The 19,751-nt window shown below is 47.9% G+C and overlaps 1 protein-coding gene across 1 annotated transcript in view; it reads right to left on the bottom strand.

Annotated features, from left to right (window-relative positions):
• lrp1ab (low density lipoprotein receptor-related protein 1Ab) overlaps positions 1–19,751 on the bottom strand; it is an 89,276-nt gene that overhangs the window by 36,221 nt on the left and 33,304 nt on the right. Inside the window, exons 6-26 of the mRNA XM_080533896.1 lie at positions 19,439–19,699; positions 12,353–12,515; positions 11,760–11,982; positions 10,637–10,826; positions 10,369–10,509; positions 9,937–10,173; positions 9,503–9,683; positions 9,136–9,358; positions 8,498–8,687; positions 8,023–8,145; positions 7,401–7,541; positions 6,460–6,585; positions 6,266–6,382; positions 6,023–6,103; positions 5,549–5,716; positions 3,619–3,801; positions 3,273–3,470; positions 2,829–3,074; positions 2,459–2,656; positions 360–564; positions 35–199 (exon numbers count right to left, since the gene is read on the bottom strand). Of these exons, the coding sequence (XP_080390022.1) occupies positions 35–199; positions 360–564; positions 2,459–2,656; positions 2,829–3,074; positions 3,273–3,470; positions 3,619–3,801; positions 5,549–5,716; positions 6,023–6,103; positions 6,266–6,382; positions 6,460–6,585; positions 7,401–7,541; positions 8,023–8,145; positions 8,498–8,687; positions 9,136–9,358; positions 9,503–9,683; positions 9,937–10,173; positions 10,369–10,509; positions 10,637–10,826; positions 11,760–11,982; positions 12,353–12,515; positions 19,439–19,699 (3,760 nt within the window). The remainder of the gene's footprint in view (positions 1–34; positions 200–359; positions 565–2,458; positions 2,657–2,828; positions 3,075–3,272; positions 3,471–3,618; positions 3,802–5,548; positions 5,717–6,022; positions 6,104–6,265; positions 6,383–6,459; positions 6,586–7,400; positions 7,542–8,022; positions 8,146–8,497; positions 8,688–9,135; positions 9,359–9,502; positions 9,684–9,936; positions 10,174–10,368; positions 10,510–10,636; positions 10,827–11,759; positions 11,983–12,352; positions 12,516–19,438; positions 19,700–19,751) is intronic.

Raw genomic sequence — 19,751 nt, forward strand, 5'->3', positions numbered from 1 at the left:
GTGTGTGCGTGTGTTCGGAGAAGGGCAAGATTACCTAGCATCAATCCATACGATGCGTCTCTCCATGTAGTCCACAGTCAGACCATTGGGCCAGCCCCCACTGCCAGTCTCTCTGTGAATGGTGCGTCTACCCTCCCCACTCATGGAAGCTGCTTCTATCCTGGGCAAGCTGGCATCCCAGTCCGTCCAGAACAAAATACTGGCCACAAAGAAAATCAGACAAAGATAATGTCAGCATGTATGTGTATTCACCTGGTGAATGGTGTCCTGCTGTAGATCTAATAATGTGAAGTGGAGTCTATAGAATCATCACAGAAACATCCATAGGTCTAGACCTCTAGATAGGTAGCACTCCTTACCCGTCTCGGGGGTCTAGGGCGATGGCACGGGGGTGCTCCACCTCCCCTGCCAGCAGGGTGGTCCTCATGGTGCCGTCCAGCTTGGCCACCTCGATCTGATCCAGGTTACTCTCCACCCAGTAGATGTTCCCTGCGATCCAGTCCACTGCTAGCCCCTCTGGAGTGGCCAGGCCATACTGGATCACCACCTCGAAACTGGTCAGAGCTGAAAGAGAATGGAAGGGGAGGATAAAGAGGGAGAGAGGGAGAACAAGATGTTAAGCAAGGTTTTTCCTGCATAGAGAATTATGAGGCGGCCGCCTCTCGACAAACTGACGGTCGTATTTTCTACAAGCGTTGCACTCTGTGGATTTCTGTCATTTCTAACTGCAATTGCGGCACTGAGCCGACGTGGTGGCGGGGGCGCTGTTTCGCAAATAAGTTAGCTTTCGTTTTTGCTAGCGAAATAGCTGATAGTATGTTGACTGCTCAAGGAGAATACATTGAAAGTACAGAATGCCTGAGAGCCTTATATTGCATTATATTACATTATATTTTGAATGGTCATCTGGTGCCTGAATATTGTGTTTTCCTTTACATAAATAATGACATTTCCACCATAAATTGATGCAGAAAGGGCACAAATTGGTGCATATCAATTCACCAGAATGCAAGAAATGAAGTGTTTGATGTTTAAGGACCCCCAGACAGCCCTGCTTCATGGGCCCCCCCCCCGATGTCAAACACCACTGGTACCACCTCCGCCTAATTTTGAGCCAGGAAAAACCCTGTTAAGTGTTTCACATCAGAAAAGAATATGCTCAGTTGGCACTCAGCTTCATGATCACTGAATTCAAAATTATGGGAAAAAATGTTGACCGTTTAAAAAAATAAAAAAATAAAAAAATAAAAAAATAAAAAAATAAAAACGTTTTACATAGACCTTGAGATTTTACATGGGATGAAGAGTAGATTTAGGGAAAACATTTGCGTGGGAGGTATTTAACAGGACAAAAGCTAGAGAACCACAGCATTTACAGTTCATACAAATCAAAGCAGCAGGAATCCATCACCAACCGGCACACATGTTACACTGCAACAAACCGCCGACAAACACACAATTGTTTAGAATTCTTTCTCTGTGTTTGTCAGTGTGGTTTCGACCGACACTTTCTGAGAAACAGCCCCCCATAACCCTCCGTCTCTCTCTCCCACATGAACTCACTTCTCCTTTCCCAGAAACGCCTGGCTCCCTAATGACAGTGAAAACTGTAATGGTGTGCAGCTGATCATTCCAACGGCTGAGGAGGAGCACAGCCCCTTCATAAGGCCTTCCAACAGTAATTAGAGGGATAGACCCTCTTCACAGTTTGCTTATTGTAAAGCTGCTTGGAGCCAGAGTTTTCTGTCCTGGGGGGGGGGGGGGGGGGCTGTGGAGATGCCTTTTGTTTGTTGTTGGCAGTACACAGCGACCAAGTTTGTCCACAGTTTTTTTTGTAGGAGCTGAAATGTCTTAAATAAGAAGCAGCAGGAGCTGATCTATGAGCAGGACACAATGTCTCGGTGGAGGGTTGTTGTTTTTTTTATAGGGGAGGCTGGGAACTGGAGCTGTACTGTAGTACCTCCTACACTACTCCCAACTCTGTACTGGCTGCAGTCACGCAAGCGAGCGCTGAGACAAATGGGAAGAGACAAAGCCTTCCGTGTGCCCCCCGAGTGCTGCGCTGCCTGGGAACACAACCTTGATTGGCAACCAGACCTGGGGTTTGGGATCAAAAAAGGCCAGCCGTGACATGGTAGATTTAGTCTGGGACACAAACAGGCACAGTAGACTAGTCTGGTGGGCCAAAGGCAACTTTTACTGGCAACTTGGAAAACTATACTTTCACTCAGGGAAAGTGCAGACTTTGGAACCTATTTTCCTCCAAGGGCAGGAATGTTGTTATTTCTTTAACACTGAATCTATTCATACTTACTTACAATATTTCAACTGCAAATGATCTCTTGTTTGAAGCAAGTCTTAAGTTGATCGATGCGAGACCAACCAGCTATGACCCACAGCAACCCTTTAACGTCTTCAACCACTAAAATTCATCCCTATTATAAGATAGAGAGCTCACCTCCGTTCTCTGACAGTTTTCCTCGGTAGATCTTGTCCTCCACCACGTCGGTCCAGTAGAGGGTGCTCTGGGCGAGGTGGAAGTCCAGGGCGATGGTGTTCCTGAGGCCAGGCACCAGAACACTGAACTCCCCCTTGTGCAGGTCGATCCGCCGGATCTCATGACGGTTGGAGAAAATGATAAAGGGCTTGAAGGGATCTAAGGAGAGAGACATGGATACATCAGATGTTGAGTATGTTCTCTCTATCTGATGCCTGACACCACGTTCTTTCAATCTCTCCACCGGCCTGAATGTCATGTCCTCTCCCGTCCTCTCCCGTCCTCTCCCACTTCTACCTCCTCCCCTCCCCTCCCGTCCCGTCTTTCTCACCACTGCTCTTGCAGCTCTCCATGTCAGGCTCCAGCTCCCAGCCCTCGTAGCAGGAACACTTGACACTGGCCTTGAGCTGCTCGCAGCGCTGGCTACACTTGAGGTGTTTTGCACAGAAGCTCTGGATCTGGCAAGTTTTGTTGTCTGTGCCCAGCTCCATGCCCAGGGGGCAGGAGCACATGAAGCCCTCCCCCGGGATGATGCTGCAGTTGTGGCTGCAACCGCCGTTTTCCACCGAGCACAAGTCTGAGGAGGACACGGACACGCATAGATTCACACACACACATATATACACACACACACACACACACACACACACACACACAGTAGAAAACTGAGGTTAGGTCATATAATGAGGAAAGGTGCTCTAACGTTCACACGTTTCATATGTGTACGTGTGTGTGTGTGTGTGTGTGTGTGTGTGTATGACAGTGAGTATCTTACCACATAGTTTCTCATCGGAGCCGTCCGGGCAATCGTCGGTGCCATCACACAGCTTCTCGGCTGGCAGGCAGATGGAGTCGTTGCTGGCACACACGTGGTGCGAGAGCTTACACACCAACGCCTCGCAGTTGTCCTCATCCGAGTTGTCCTCGCAGTCGCTGTCTCCATCACACACCCAGGCCTTGCTGATACAGCGGGCTGAGGAGATAAGCAGAGAATGGACAACCTTCAGCGTGGGTCTCCCTACTATCCAAGGATCAAACAGAGGCCAAAGCAACCTCTCCTCTTTATTGGTTTGAGGTTATGTTGTGACACAATCACAAACACATCATGTCCACACACTGACCTGAGTCCCTGCAGCTGAACTTGACGGTCGGGTCACACATGTGCGTGACACCCTCGCAATTGTTCTCGTCACTCAGGTCCATGCAGTCTGTGTCGCCGTCGCAGCGCCATCGCATGGGGATGCACAGGCCGTCCATACGACACTGGAACTCATCCACGTGGCAACCTCCAGGAGGACGAGTGGCTAGAGAGGAGAGATGAGGGGAGAGAGAGAGAGAGAGAGAGAGAGAGAGAGAGAAAGGGGCATTTAGCCAAATACAGAGAAGGGGAGAGCTCCATGAGAAAGCATTACTGTTGTTACATAACAGCCTATTCAATTGGCCAATCAGTCCAGTACACCCATTTACACACAGATATGGTCTGTTTAGGTTAGCTACATCTCTGGGACACTGACAGGAGTCCAGGTCCAGCAATGACAGCGAGGTTGTTCTCACATACAGAACGTGGTGCTCATCGACCGGACCGATGTCACAAGGGCATCCATTAAGGATGTGAAATAATGACATCTCTTCATGACAATGAGAATAGACCCTGGACCTTTCAGAAGTACAATCCAATATGTGCAAGGGGAAGGCGTTTCCTCTGGAACTAATGACTTTGAAGGTCCAGGGAGCAAAAAGTACACTGACGCACGCGCACACACAGGGCACAGATCTCTCATTAGGCCAGCAGGCCATGCTGGGCCCAGCGTTGCGTGCCGGGACTTAACGGGCACGGGCTGAGGGGCAGTCCACAACATACACAGCCCAAGTCCCTGGGACTTGCAGGCAGGCAGACAGACACACAGACACAGACACACAGACACACAGACACACAGACACACACACACACACACACAATCTCATTCCAGCGGCAGGCCAACTGCAAAGCAATTAACTTCTCTCTAGAACTCAGACGTAGAGCTGAAAACAAAGCAGAGTGTGGGAGAGGAAAGAGACGGCTTAAGAACTTCCCCATGGGGCGACCTACTTCCCTGGCCTCCCCTGACCTCCTCACTAACCACGGTGCCCGAACCCTCTGTGTGTCAGTCCTGACCACATACACTGTTTACCCCCGACTAGGGTTGCTTGGGAAACCTTCCGTGAATTTCCAACGTTTCCATATGGAAATAAATCCCGTAGGTTTGTGAAACTACGATAATTTCCATATTATGGACACTTTGGAAATGATCGGAAAGTCACCCACATTTACGGGAATTTTGCAACCCTAACCCCCAACACCCCTGCACTTCCCACACCAGCCATTATCTCTGAACCGTCACTCTTCAAGTTGGAATTTAAAACCAGGTTCAATGTGGTGTGATGTCAAACAATGCGGCACGATCTTGCGCAAGCATAATGAAGAGGCGTACTGTTGACTGTGGTTTTGTTTGAAATCCACTGAGATCTCTTGCTGACCGCAAAACATAAACACGCCGCGAGTGCTGAAGCATCAAGGATTTGTGGCCACGATGCAGGCTGAGACATGTCCACCTGAAGAGAGCAGGGCCAGGAGGGAAACAGATCCTGTCAACGTTGTAACAACAACGGCAAGTCAAACTGCTAAATATAAACAGCCTGAAATAGAATACAGTACAGGCAGCTCACATGCCCATCACAACAACTGTCACTGCACTACTATTCCACTGGCTAGTCATATACTGGCCAATCACACACCAAAAAATGGTGTTGTTCATATTAGGGACACACAAATACACTCTTTCATAAAAGACATACTCTTAACTAGGACCTCAAGTTGGATTTGCCCTTAGGCACATATACACAGGATCAACTAATCCTCCCCCAAATCCTAACCTCATCCAAACTTAGATCGCATCAGATCTATATTAGATAGATCAATGTCTGGTGGCATCTTTATCCCACTCTGTCCTATGGAGGGGGTGGTCTCTACCAGGTCCAGTGGGTAGGTACAGTAGCAGATAGGCTACTCACCCTGGTTGGTACAGTTAGCATGGGTCTCATCGCTGTAGTCCCCACAGTCGTTGTCCCCATCGCATGTCCAGTACTCGGGGATGCAGCGGCCGCTGTTACACTTGAACTGCACACTGGAGCAGGAGTGGCTGCAGCCCGCCTCATCACTGTTGTCACCGCAGTCATTGTCTATAAACACACACGCACACACACGTGAGCAGATATGCACACACACAAGCAGATGCGTGTGCGCGCACACACGCACACACACACACACACACACACACACACAGGCGCGCGCACACACACAGGCGCGCGCACACACACACACACACACACACACACACACACACACACACACACACACACACACACACACACACACACAAACACAAACACAAAGTGAGTGGAGGGGGTTAGCTATGTTAACCATGGTGTAATAAACCAACCTCTGTGTAATGAAAATAGATGAAAACAAGGGAGGTTGATACTCACCATTGTCACAGCGCCAATTGACGTTGATGCAGCGGCCATTGGCACAGGTAAACTGAGTGAGGGGAAAGCAGGTTGGGTAGGCTGGGGGGTGGAGCAGACAGAGGAAGAGACATTTAATTAATGACCACTAGACTGGACATGAAACTGACAGTATCCTCTTCTGAACATCCAGCTGCACTGCTGCAGTTGTGTGTGCTAACAGAATGACAGACAGGCGAGGTACTGTGTAGAGGTAAAACCCACCACAGGAGGCGGGCTCATCGGAGCGGTCCCCACAGTCGTCATCCAGATCACAGGCCCAGGAGCTGGGGATGCAGCGTCCAGAGGCACACGCATGCTGGTTGGGCTGGCAGGTACGAGCTGGAACAGGGTTAGAGAGTTAAATTAGAGAGGTGTGATCTCTGTGTGTGTGTGTGTGTGTGTGTGTGTGTGTGTACCTTTGCAAGTGGTATTGGACTCATCCTCATCGTTGCCACAGTCATTGTCCCCGTCACACAGCCAACGCAGGGGGATGCAGCGGTTGTTCTCACATTTGAACCGGTCAGCCGGACAGGTGTGCTGGTCTGGAGAGAGAGAGAGAGAGAGAGAGAGAGAGAGAGAGAGAGAGAGAGAGAGAGGGCAGAGAAACTGGGTTACAAGGGGGGGATCTCTACTCACTGGTTTACACATTGGGGTATTCTGGTTCAGGGGGGGACAACTTAGTCTCTAGCAAGTGAAGTTGATGTAGATTTTTTGAATCACATTTTTCACATGAGACCTCACACATGAAGATAAAAAATCATAGATTGAACAGTTTTGATTGTATTGTGTGTGGTGTTCTCCGATATTCCCAATACAGCACACCACATACATAAAGATCTGTCCTATGACAGTCTAGAGTCTCGTCCCTCAAACCAGAAATCTCACGTGATCAGGGTAGTAGTACCCAGACTGACCTGTACGAGGCAGCCATGTGCGACAGGAGAAATAAAGTGCAGAAGAACGAAAAGAAGAAGACGCATCAGTCAGCTCGCTTCTTGTTTGGCTACATTCCATTTCACGTCACAATCGGACTGGGGAGTCGTCAATTCCACCCACACACAAGAGGACTTTTGATCATAATTTGATCATGTTTAATATTTACGATCGTCTGCCTCGACTATTTTCCAAGCAGATTGTCGGGAGGAATTGACTCTTAACACACCACAGGATAATCTTGTAGGATAATCTTTAGAACCTCCGATAATCGGCCTTGGCTGTCCTTGGTCGGAAGGGGGGGAAATCGGGCCAAAATCGGCCAGATTATCTTTATGTGTGTACCAGGCTTTAGCTTGCAGTTTTTTCATTCAGGTTTTGGTGTGTGTTGGTGAATAACCATGGTGATGGTGTGGCCACTCACGGCAGAGGTCGGAGGCCTCGTCACTGTTGTCCAGACAGTCGTTGTCACCGTCACACTTCCAGCGCTCCTGGATACAGCGGTTGTTCTTACAGGCGAACTCCCCGGGCTGGCACTGAGGAGGAGGGATGTAGGAGGGGTTGGCTGTAGAGGAGAGAAGAGAGGAGAAGGAGAGCAGAGGAGAGGAGAGGAGAGGAGAAGAGAGGAGAGAAGAAGAGAGGAGAGGAGAGGAGAAGAGAGGAGAGGAGAGGAGAGGAGAAGAGAGGAGAAGAGAGGAGAAGAGAGGAGAGAAGAAGAGAAGAGAGGAGAAGAGAGGAGAAGAGAGGAGAGGAGAGGAGAGGAGAAGAGAGGAGAGGAGAGGAGAGGAGAAGAGAGGAGAAGAGAGGAGAGAAGAAGAGAAGAGAGGAGAAGAGAGGAGAAGAGAGGAGAGGAGAGGAGAAGAGAGGAGAGGAGAGGAGAGGAGAGGGTGTCACTGATACTGGAGCAAAGCCCACATCTCAACAGCTCCTATTTCTTTCACAATAGCTCCATATCTACAACAAGGAAGGTGAATGAATCCTCCCAGATCCATTTCTGGTAAAACCATGAAACTATTTGTTTATAGTGAAAGCATCTGGATGCTTACCTTTGCAGGTGACATTATCTACATCCAGAGCCTGGTCGTCAGCACAGCCACAAGACCTGCCGTCCGGGGTGGCCAGACACAGACTGCTGCAGCCGCCATTGTTCACACGACAGAGGTTGGACCCTTCAGTGAACACACAGAGACAATAACACAAGACAGGTCAGGACAGCTGATGAAGAACCGGTTCACTTTACTTCACTTTCACACCCCACTGCATGAGGAAAACACAGCACATCTCTTCTCATTGAAATCAACATCAAATCTCCCAAGTATGAACAACGCTAGAGGCTGATATGAGAGAGAGAGAGAGAGTGAGAGAGAGAGAGAGAGAGAGAGAGAGAGAGGCAATTAGCCTATAACAGAGAAGGGGAGAGTGCCCTGAGAAAGTGAGTGAGTGAGTATACAAAGAGAGAGGGTGAATGAAAGAGAGATGTGTGTGAGGGAGAGAGAGAGAGAGTGTGCACTGTAAAGCTACCTTGTTGTTGTTGACTGTCATACACGCGGATCTCAAAGAGGGGCGGTCTCTCGTTGCGGAGCAGGGTGACAGTCTTAGTGAGCTGGTCCAGTTTGAAGATGCCGCCGCCGCGGTACTCGTTCCAGAACAGGAAGTGTTTGAAGTGGCAGAGGCCAAAGGGATGGTTCAGTTCCTGGCCCTCATATACCACCTGATGGGAGAGGACACATTTGAGTTTGATTTAAGCAATTTTACAATGATAGGCGCACTGTCTCTCAGCGCAAGGACAACTCCACAACACTAATGCTGTGCATATGTACATATGTCCCAAATACACTCATGTATGCATCATTGTATGTATGCAGCCTCATTTCGTTTGTATGGGGCCAAATGTTTTTCCTGAGCACATGACCTAACCATCCAAAACTAGGATAGGAAAAACGTTTACCGTTGGGATAAGGAAGAGCAATATACAGTATTTGGAAGCCTATCGGTAGACAAAGCTGGGTTGCTTTGTCACTTGCCACCATATCATTTTCACATTTTCTTGACTATGCTTTCATACAGTACAAAGATCAACAGAAACATATTGCATGGCTATGTGTGAGTGTGGGAGCAACCTTGAGCACCCCACCTATACATATTTCTAATAGGCTTACCTTGCGCTCAGTGGTGTTGAGGTAGACCATCTCGATGCGGTCGTAGTAGGCGTCCACCCAATAGAGGATGCCCTGGGGGATGTCCAGACTCAGGCCGTTGGGCCACAGCACCGTCTTGGAGGTGAGGAACACCTGGTGATGGGAGCCATCCATCCATGCCTTCTTGATCTTTCCCCGGTTGCTCTCCTTTGGGTCCTCTTCCCAGTCGGTCCAGTACATCCATCTGGGAAAAAAAACATGGTCTATCTGTGAGGTCAACGCAGTGCGTCTCTCTCAGTCTCTCTCTCAGTCTCTCTCTCTCTCTCTCTCTCTCTCTCTCTCTCTCTCTCATTAACTAGTTCCATTGACTGTTCCCCCAGTGTCTCACCCATGTTGAGGGTCCACCACGATGCCACGGGGATGGGTCATCTTGCCTTCAATGAGGGTCTTGCGGGTCTGGGAGGCCTTCTCCAGCCTGGCCACACTGATGGTCTTCTTGGGCCCGTCGTCTGTCCAGTACAGGTTACCACCCATCCAGTCCACCGCTATACCCTCCACTGTGTGGATACCTGAGTAAGAGAGGGAGGGAAGGAAGGAGTGAGAGGGGGAGGTAGGGCTCATCCTACCTGAACAATAAGGCATCATGGGAAAGAGACGCGAACATGAAAGAGTCAACGGTCAAGCGGTTTCCATGGCGGCTGATGCTTAGAGAGTACCGCATGGAGAGAGGGAGTCAGAGTTTCCTATGGTATCCTAAGCCAGGGTCTAATACCAACGGGACTGGACCACTCACTGTTGTCCCTCAGTTATTCCATTCCTTACCGTCCTTTAGTATGGTGTCCCTTTCTGTGCCGTCGATCTTCTGCCGGCCGATGTGGTAACTGGTGGCGTCGGCAAAGTAGATGAACTCTGTGGCAGCGTGGAAGTCCAGGGCCCGGGGGTTCATCAGGTTCTCTATGGGGATCATGTACTCGTCGGGCACCTTGGCATTCATGTCCATGCCACGGATGATACCCGGCCGGCCCTTCCCATACACCAGGAACAACTCGTGCTCCGGCTCTGCAGGGCAGGGGGGGAAAAAACAACCCACTCCATCACCATGGAAACAGTACGAAGGATCATAGTGGATGGGTCTCATATTGCGACTGTGTGTTATTTGCTGTGATACTGTTGGTACCGTACTGAGCGTGCCCAGTGTGGTGTGATACTGTTGGTACCGTACTGAGCGTGCCCAGTGTGCGGCCTGTTACTCACTCTTGCAGGACTTGCCGTCGCTGCCCAGGCTGAATCCCGAGCGGCAGCGGCAGGTGCGGGTCTTGTGGCTGTTGCCCAGCAGGCAGATGTCCGAGCATCCCCCGGGCTTGCCCATCTCCGACTCACACGCGTGGCTCCGCACTGGGCATGGGCAGAGGACACAGAGTCTCAGAGATAGATAAGTTGGTAAAACAATGCTTATTCATAGGGGTTAGAGACAGGCTTCCAGTCAGTCTGTCTGTGCCCCGTTGAGGGTGGGTACAGCTACCTGGAGGTTGGCGTCTCTGGTGGTACACGTGCAGGGCAGCGCCCCGGTCCACCCGCGTCACCACGTGGAAGTCAGAGCTGTTGAAGCGGTTGACGCGGATCACGCTGGTCTTGGGGTTCAGGTTGCCCTCGTCTGAGTTGGTAGCGTACAGGTAGTTCTCAAAGACAGTCAGGCCGTACAGGTGCTCAATCTGACAGAGGGAACACAGAGCCATGCTAATGGTGTCTTCATGGTGTATATTTTAGACTTTCACACAATATCTTATTTGTATCTGGTATTTAAATCAATCCTCTCAAGTCAATTCGCTGCATCTGGACTTTCCTCTCAATACAATCATTATCAGACATTCTAAATGCCAGCTCTTGCTGATGGCCATAACATCTGATGAGTTCAAATGATCACCATCATAACCTTACAGGCCAGAAAGAGGTCTGTGTAAACTTGGCACTGAGCAGTTAGCGTAGTGGCCAAATCCCCCTATTTCCTGTGCAATTGGGTTGGTTTTATACAGGCCAGTGTGTGCAATAGAGCTGTTCCACTGTCAGAGAGATGAATAGGCTGGATCCTTTAAACATCCTCCTGCAGTGTGGAGGCCCCCTGATTTCATTAGTCCACTAAAGGCAACAGCCAAGCCACTCTACAGCTAACACTAATATGTCTAGAGAAGGACAGGCCTGGGACGCCAGGGAACATCACATAGTCTATAACAATGACATCAATCATGGCAATAAAAAGAGGTTACCCCATACAAGACCGAGAGACTCCCCTGTTTGGACAAACGATATGGTTTAAGTGAGATGGCATGTATGTCCTACATAGAGAATGATTCCAATAGAACTAGGGCTAGGTTTTGTGTGAGTAGTAGTAGAGTAGAGTAGGAAGAATGTACCACTCCTGGGTGAGATTCAGGAGTGGTACAGGAAGTCAATGAAGACTTGATGGCAAGAAAGAGGGTGGAGACCATGATGTGGCCCAATCACAGGGCTACTCAGGAACAGCTGGAAACAACTGCTGTAAGTAATGGTGTGTGTGTGTGTGTGTGTGTGTGTGTGTGTGTGTGTGTGTGTGTGTGTGTGTGTTTGTGCAGTATACTACTGCTTGAGTACTGCATGTATTTACTCACCAGCAGGCCCTGGATGATGGTTTGTCGATTCTTGCCCTCATAGTCCACCACCTCGATGTAGTCCAGGTAGGCGTCGGCCCAGTACACCAGCCTGTTGACCAGGTCCAGGGTGATACCGTGAGGGAACACGATCTTACTGTCCACCAGCTTAGTACGGTTCTGCCCGTCCATGTCACAGCGCTCCACCTTGGGGGTCTGTCCATAGTCTGTGAAGAACACCTTCCTATAGCATGAGGGGGAGAGATATAGAAAACACATTAGTGTGTGGAAAACATTGAAAGGCTGTGCTTCCTCTATTTATATATGTGAGAAGTGGCACTTTGGAAAAAAGGAACAATTCCGGATGCACAAAAGTGTTTTTTGATGTGTCAGCATCAGCTTCATCAAGAGATTAAGCAAGTGATCATGTGCACGTGTGTGTGTGTGTGTGTGTGTGTGTGTGTGTGTGTGTGTGTGCGTGTCTGTGCCTGTCTGAGAGGAGGAAGTGCTTTGACTGACTAAGAGCCATTGCTCAACCAATAAGCTGACCAGAGGGATCCGCCATGTTTGTGTGCGTGTGTGTGGCGGAGGAGGGGGGGGGGGGCAGTGCTTACCCCATGGCAGGGTCCAGAGCGATGCCTTTGGGGTTGTACAGTTCCTGGTCCAGCAGGGTTACGCAAGTGTGACCGTCCTTGTCACAGACGAACACGCGGTCATCCACGTCATCCACAAAGTAGAAGTTTCCGGTCAGCCAGTCGATAGCCATCTGCTCCACATCTGGAGGAATGGAGAGAAAGAGGGAGTGGGAGAGAGTGAAAGGGAAGAAAAGAGAAGCAGAGAAAGAGAAAGAGAGAGAGCAAGAGAGAGAGAGAGAGAGAGATAGAATGAGAGATAGAACGAGAGCATTGTTATTGATGAGTTCCTGTCATGGTGTTACACCGGCTGCTCCAGGGGGTTGTCCATCACTGGCATCACACTTGAGTTTGATTAAGGAGAGAGAGGGGGAGTGGGGGGTGGGAAGAAGAGATGGTGGGAGTGTGACAGATAGAGGGGCAAAGGTGAGGGATTACAGTCTAAGAGCTGAACCCCAATCAGTGCAGCTGACCCGAAACACAAGCCATTAACAGAGCCCACCCACCGGCCGAGACATATTTTCTTAAACATCACATCAACATCTCCAGTCTTTCATCTGTCATTGCTTATCTGTATTTTATCTTTTTCTTTTATTTCTTTTATAATTATCTGCACCTTTAAGCTGCCACGATGATGGTTATCTCAGTAGCCACCCCTGTCAGTGACAAACAGACCACGCCCTTTAGCGTACAGCAGACAGACATAACCATTTTTATTTCATATAACACAGTACAGCATACAACACATAACAGTCTGTTTGTCTTTGCGTGGCTCAGCCAATCAGGACTTGAGATTTCAGTTGCCTTCCGTTTCAACTGAAATCCTTCCGTTTCTAGTGAAATCTCTCTCACACACACACGTGTTCAGCTCACACACATAACAAGATCTCACACACATCACTATCACTGTAAAGCGCACACATACACAAAAATAGTTGGAATGTTTCAAATAGAAACTACTAGAAAACCGTATATGGCCTATATTAAACCCACATTTCGGTGTTATATGAAATAAAAATGCATGAGCATTTCAGTGTTGTGTGAAAGAAAAATGTATGCGTGTGAGAGCTCTTCATGTGTGTGTGTGTGAGCATTTAAGTAGTATGTAAGAGCTTTTATATGTGTGTGAGAGACGTTCAGTTGAATGTGAGAGCATTCTAGACATGTGTGAGGGGTTCAGTAGTGAATGCAAGAATGCTTTATGTGTATGTGAGAGGCAATGTATGTGTATGTAAGAAGCAATGTAGGTGTATGTGAGAGGCAAGTTTTAATTATGGCCTATACGGCACCTCATACCATACAACTAGCCAGGATAAAGAATTCAAGCCCTCATTCTGACCACAGGGTTAGCCTAGCACCTAGGTTTGAAATGCTAATGGTGTTAATATTGGAGGCTTCTCTCTCTGTGTCTCCCAGCTGACATCCCGCTTAGCACTCACTGACAATGAGAGTCTATCTGAGAGTGGCCGCAGTGCGGGGGCATGCAGGCAGGGGGGCTCACAGAGACCCCAGCTGTGGGAGGGAGGGCGCACAGCCTCCCATGCTGCCTTGTGTTTTAACAGCTGTCACTGCGCTTCCTTTCAGAGGAAGACTCTTAATACACTGTACCACACACACACACACACACACACACACACACACACACACACACAGACACTTCCCTCTCTAGCTAATCCACAGGACAACTTTGATGTTGGGCCACACTCTGTCCCCCCCACCACCCTCCCCCTGCCTCCCACAAACTACCCTGCGTCTCCTGCAGTTAGCCTGTCCCCAGTGCTCGCTCCCTCCCTCCGTGACTGGGGTTGGCCACTCACAGAGACAGGCCTTTGGGTTGGATGACTAAACAATGGCCGTACACCATGCTGCTCTGCTCAACCAGAGCTGTTCTGTTTCCCATCTGGGCCTAATGTATCCCCTTGGTCTACACAGCTTCAAAAGGCCTGCTCTGCTTCCAGATGGGACTGATGCATTGGTACTGAAATATAAGGAGGGCCGAGGTGGGGGTGGGGGGGTCGGGAGGGTATGGTGAATGGGGGTTGGAGTATGGGGGAAGGAGGGATGGAGTATGTGTGTGTTTGTGTGTGTGTGTGTGTGTGGGGGGGGGGGGGGGGGTTGAAACAACAGGGGTATGTAATTAATACTGGGTTAAACCATGCCAGTTTCACCACTCTAAGAACTCTAAGAACACAATCAGCAAGCGCACTGCCAGCAAAGTACGAGGCAGGCTATGTTTCACAAACACAGTTCAACTTCTTGGTGTGACTCCAAGAGGAAATCAATCATTGACAATCAGCGGCGGTTCTGGCATATTCACCATCTCATGTTCCCAGGGAGGTAACTGTAAATATAGGATCTAATAAAAACATGCCCAGGAGGACAGAAAGAATGACGAGAAAAAGGGAGAGGGAGAGAGAAAGAGAGAGTTAGAGGGAGAGAGAGAGAGGAGAGAGGAAAGAGGAGAGAGAGAGAGAGAGAGAGTTAGTGAGAGAGAGAGAGAGAGAGAGAGAGAGAGAGAGAGAGAGAGAGAGAGAGAGAGAGAGAGAGAGAGAGAGAGAGAGAGCTGTTTCCTAAACACAGGAATGGAATCAAGACAACTGATTTCGACAAAGGGAAACTTGGCCATCCGTGGAGCGAGGAGCAAAAGTAGTGATACTCCCATTGGTATCTTTTTAATCCACCTCCTCCCCCCACACACACTAAATAGTTCCAGCTGTGTGTTGCAGGAGGCATTGATTAGTTGGAGTGGAGTGTTGTGCAACTCTCTAAAGTGCGTTCAGAGAACAAACTCCTTAACAGAGTCTCTCTTGAGTTCTTTCAATTTCTGGTAAATGGAAAGTTTGCTGGGAAAGCTATATAAGCCCCACCCCCTCATTACCCCCCCAAGTCTCAGAACCCTTCTGCCACTTCCTGCTCTCAACACCCACCTCACACCGCACAGAGAAAACACAGCACACACTCATTCCCTCACACTGCCAACACAGACAGAGGGACAGACGCACGCACGCACACACGCATGCACACACACACAGACAGACAGACAGACACAGACACACACACACACACACACACACACACACACCTATTCATTGCAATACTGCTACGTCACACTTACACCCCACCACAACACCAAATGGCATCTAAAGAAGCATTTTCAATTAGAAAACAGCAGGGGTGACATGTAGCTGAGCAGTGATTATCAATGCATAGCAGTAACATACCTCCAGCTTATCAGTGACGAAAGTGACATCTATAAGAATAGCCCCAAGAGACCTCTCAAGAGTATAGGGGAGAGTTTAGAGATTATGTGAGGTATTCCACAATGAAAAGACACTTAGTGGCTGATGCTACACCTATACAGAAACACCACCGGCTGGAGGCTGAGCTGAATGGGAAATGGTTGTTTGTGTTTAATAATGGGAGCCTGTCCACAGAGGCACGTGACATCACAACCATGACTGTACAGTGATCGCCTAGGCTTCAGTCAGAGGTGGCAAAAAGTCAGGGAGGTAGTGCTACTTCCTGGTAAAAGACTAGAAACCCTCTGCTGTAGAGCTGTACTGGGAGGAGGTGGTGGTGGTGGTGAGGGATCATCTGCCCTGCACTCTCCCAGTCACAGAGACAAACAGACACACCAACAGGCCACATATGGAGCTCACAGAGACAAACAGACACACCAACAGGCCACATATGGAGCTCTCATCTCCAAAATATCCAAGGCTTATAACTGCACCACAACACCAGAGGATTGCGACACCATGGGCCCTGACTCTATAGAGACTAACTAACTTTACGGTTTTCCTTGGTCAGGTCACATGGTCAAGCAAAACACCTGGCTCTGCTACATTAGGGCCTGTATAGATGTCCTATGATTGGGCAGAGCACCAGGTCTATGACCTTTCTCTTTTACCTGAGTTGATATTTCAGGCTAAATCAAGATGGAAAGCTGTGTCATACCAAGAGTACATAGAGTACAGTACAGAGAGTACATGGTGTATTTTCTGTATGTGACCTGGTACAGCCCAGATCCACTATCATGACTGGACCCAGGGCATACCAGAGAGGACAGACAGATTGAATACAGAGATTGTATATACCAGATATACAGTGTATATACCAGATATACAGTGCATTCAGGAAGTATTCAGACCCCTTCACTTTTTCCACATTTTGTATATAAACTCAATTTCAAATGGATTAAATTAAAGGAATTTGCCAACAATCCATACACAATACCCCAGAACGACAAAGCGAAAACAATTTGAACTTTCAGTAAATCTATTAAAATGTAAATATAAGAAATACCCCATGTACGTAAGTATTCCGCCCCTTTGCTATGACACTCTTAAAATGAGCTAAAATGTAAAAATAGCATCAACAAATGACTTAATAAGTTGAGTCCATCTTAACCCAAGAACAACAGCTGATGTAATTTTGGAATGCCTATCTTTGTTTTTTTATAGGGTCTCTGATTTGCATAGGAATCAATTACACACTGTGTAGATTAGGATGTCACTACCAACTCAGCAAATTCTATAATGTTCTCTTGAACCTGACACTCCTCAGTCACTGCCAGTGACAAATATACCCATAAGATGCAGCCACTATTCTTCACAGGAGAGATGGTGCAAAAACTGCATTGCATGTTCTAGATTTGCACTAAACTTAATGCTTTTTAGTCAAACCAAATAAACACATTTCCAGCCACTTTCTTTGCTGTATCACTGTATTCATGGTTGCAAACACAATTATGTTTATTATTTTTCCATTAAGGGATTCTTTTTGGCCACTTGGTTATAGACCAATTTTGTAGAGTGACTGAGATGATGTTGTCCCATCGCCTGTGCTTCATCCTCTCCACCATTCAACTTTTGTAATTTTTGTGAGTCTCCCCAGGCCTCAGGGTCGCATTCCTGAGCAGTTTTGTTCCTCTCCATTTGCTCAGTTTATAATGACAACCTGATCCACATTGATTCCTATGCAAATCAAAGACCCTTTAAAAACAAAGATATTGATTCCAAAATTACATTAACTATTATCCTTGCATTAAGCTGGATTTGTTGATGACATTTTTGCATTTGAGCTAATTTTAAGAGTGTCATTGCAAAGGGTCTGAATACTTGTGCATGAGATATGTACATGAGGTGTTTCTGTATTTCAATTAATGAATTTCAATTCATTTAATGAACATTTCAAAAAAGGTGGTTTCACTTTGTCATTCTGGGGTTTTGTGTGTGATTCGATGGTCAATTATTTTTATTTAATCCATTTTAAATTGAGGCTATAATACAAAGTGAGGAAGAAGTATGAATACTTTCCGAATGCACTGTATGCCACTCCATTGATTTACGAGAGGCGGGGGACGATGGTGCCAGTCCCACATTTCTGACCAATTACCAGACAGTTGTAGATTAGTGTTACTGACAGTTGTTGTTGCTTCTGTAGGTTTGTGTGGCTAGGACTGTGTCTATCTCGTTCTTTTATGTTATTTATATTCCTATATTTGGAATTTCCCTCAGAGGCAAGTAACCCCTGACACAGTACACTACCATCATCTCTGTTAATAAGTCACTTATGTCAGCTATGTTAGTCTGTGTTAGTAGTGTGTACAGTAGGTACAGTAATGCCACTCCTGAGACAATAGGATGTGGGTCAGAGGAGCAGTGTGTGTGTGGGTGTGTGTGTGTGTGTGTGTGTGTGTGTGTATGTGTCTGTGTGTGTGTCTGTGTGTGTGTCTGTGTGTGCGTGTGCGTGTGTGTGTGTGTGCGTGTGTGTGCGTGTGCGTGTGCGTGTGCGTGTGGTACTTTATACATTATGAGCCTAGTGTGTATGAGGCTGCAGTGTGAGGCTAGAGTGTCCTGACAGAACTGGATTGGAGAGGGAGGAATGTTGGAATAGTGCAGGCCGACAGACCCTGACTGTGGAATGTAAATACCATCTGCATGACCACTAACAGACTGCACATGCAGAGCAGAGCTCACTTCGGTCTGCCTCAGGTGCTGTGAGAGAGTGTGTGTATGTGTGGGTGTGTGTGTCTGTCTGTCTGTCTGTTTTGTGATGGCTGTCAGACTAATTCTGTTTAGCTTTGACATCATTTGAGGTGACTGTGAATTAAAGCAGTCATAATCATGTCATTACTCTGTCTCAAACAGTGTCCCACATTCTACGCCTACACACATCTCATAACTTATTTCTTCATGTCTGTATTTCCATGCCTGAGGCTTATTCTCAAGGGAACATTTTTTTAGACACACACACAAACACACACACACCTTGTGTTTTGTCTACATTACTATACCACTTCCTCTCAAACAGTAATAGCACTGTCAGCAGCAAAAACAAAAACAAACCTTGTCAGACTTTAGAATCAGTGATAAATCTTGTGTACATAATATGAGTGAGTTCCACCTCTTAATAAGCGTTCTTCTGGAGAAGGGGGGATGCCAGTGTGAGTTACTGCAGAGCCTGTGGCGGTAAGGACATTAAAAAACTGCAGGCCAGACATTTCCCTTGTCATTGTTGATCAGTGGGCGCCTATACTGGGGCTCAACTCCCCTGGATACACTATCTCTTACAACAGCCTCCCAGGACATGGAGGATTTATAGTACAAATGCAGGACAGGGCTTTCTGGGAAGATCCATCACTAACTGTTGTCCAATCAAAATCAATAATGGGAGGTGGGGTAGAATGGATTGTGTGTAATGCATCAAACACAGCAGTGGAAAAATACATTTCCAACACAGCTACATAAGCTTAATTTTTGTGTACTGGTCTGGAATCAGTAAATCATGCTATACAGTTAGGCTATTGTGTGTGTGACAGAGAATACAGTTCTGCCTGCATCATACTGTCAGCTCCACCTAAAGCACATAGAATAATTTAGCACCATGCCAGGGCAATCCATGTTCTTTAAGAGAAACCTTTAGAAGAACAAGAACGCTGTGCTCAGCACTTCTCCACTCCTTTGCACTTTTTTTGCTGCCAAGAGCAGATTTCTGAGGGTGCAGAGGTGTTGCGTCACATCTTATGTCTTCCCCCCCTAGCACATATAGTGGAACTATACTCACGGTGCAGGCTGAGGGAGATGTTGACAGTCCTGATGTCGGTGACAGTCTTGAGGTCAGGAATGCGGGCGCACTTGAGCTGGGTGGTGGCAGGCGTGTCGCCCACGTCGATCCAGCACACGGTCTCCTGGGCGTAGATAAAGTCCATGGCCATGGTCTGCTTGGTGGTGATGGAGGGCAGCCTGGCCGCTGAGCCACTCAGGGACGTACAGCGGATGTCATGGAGATTGGCGATCAGCAGCTGGGGTAGGCGTTCCACAGGCACTAAGAGGGGGAGGGAGAGGGGGGGGGGTAGGGTGTGTGGGAAGAAGCAAGA

The sequence above is a fragment of the Nansenia antarctica genome, assembly GCF_963989245.1.
Source record: "Nansenia antarctica genome assembly, chromosome: 6".
NCBI classification, from domain to species: domain Eukaryota; kingdom Metazoa; phylum Chordata; class Actinopteri; order Argentiniformes; family Microstomatidae; genus Nansenia; species Nansenia antarctica.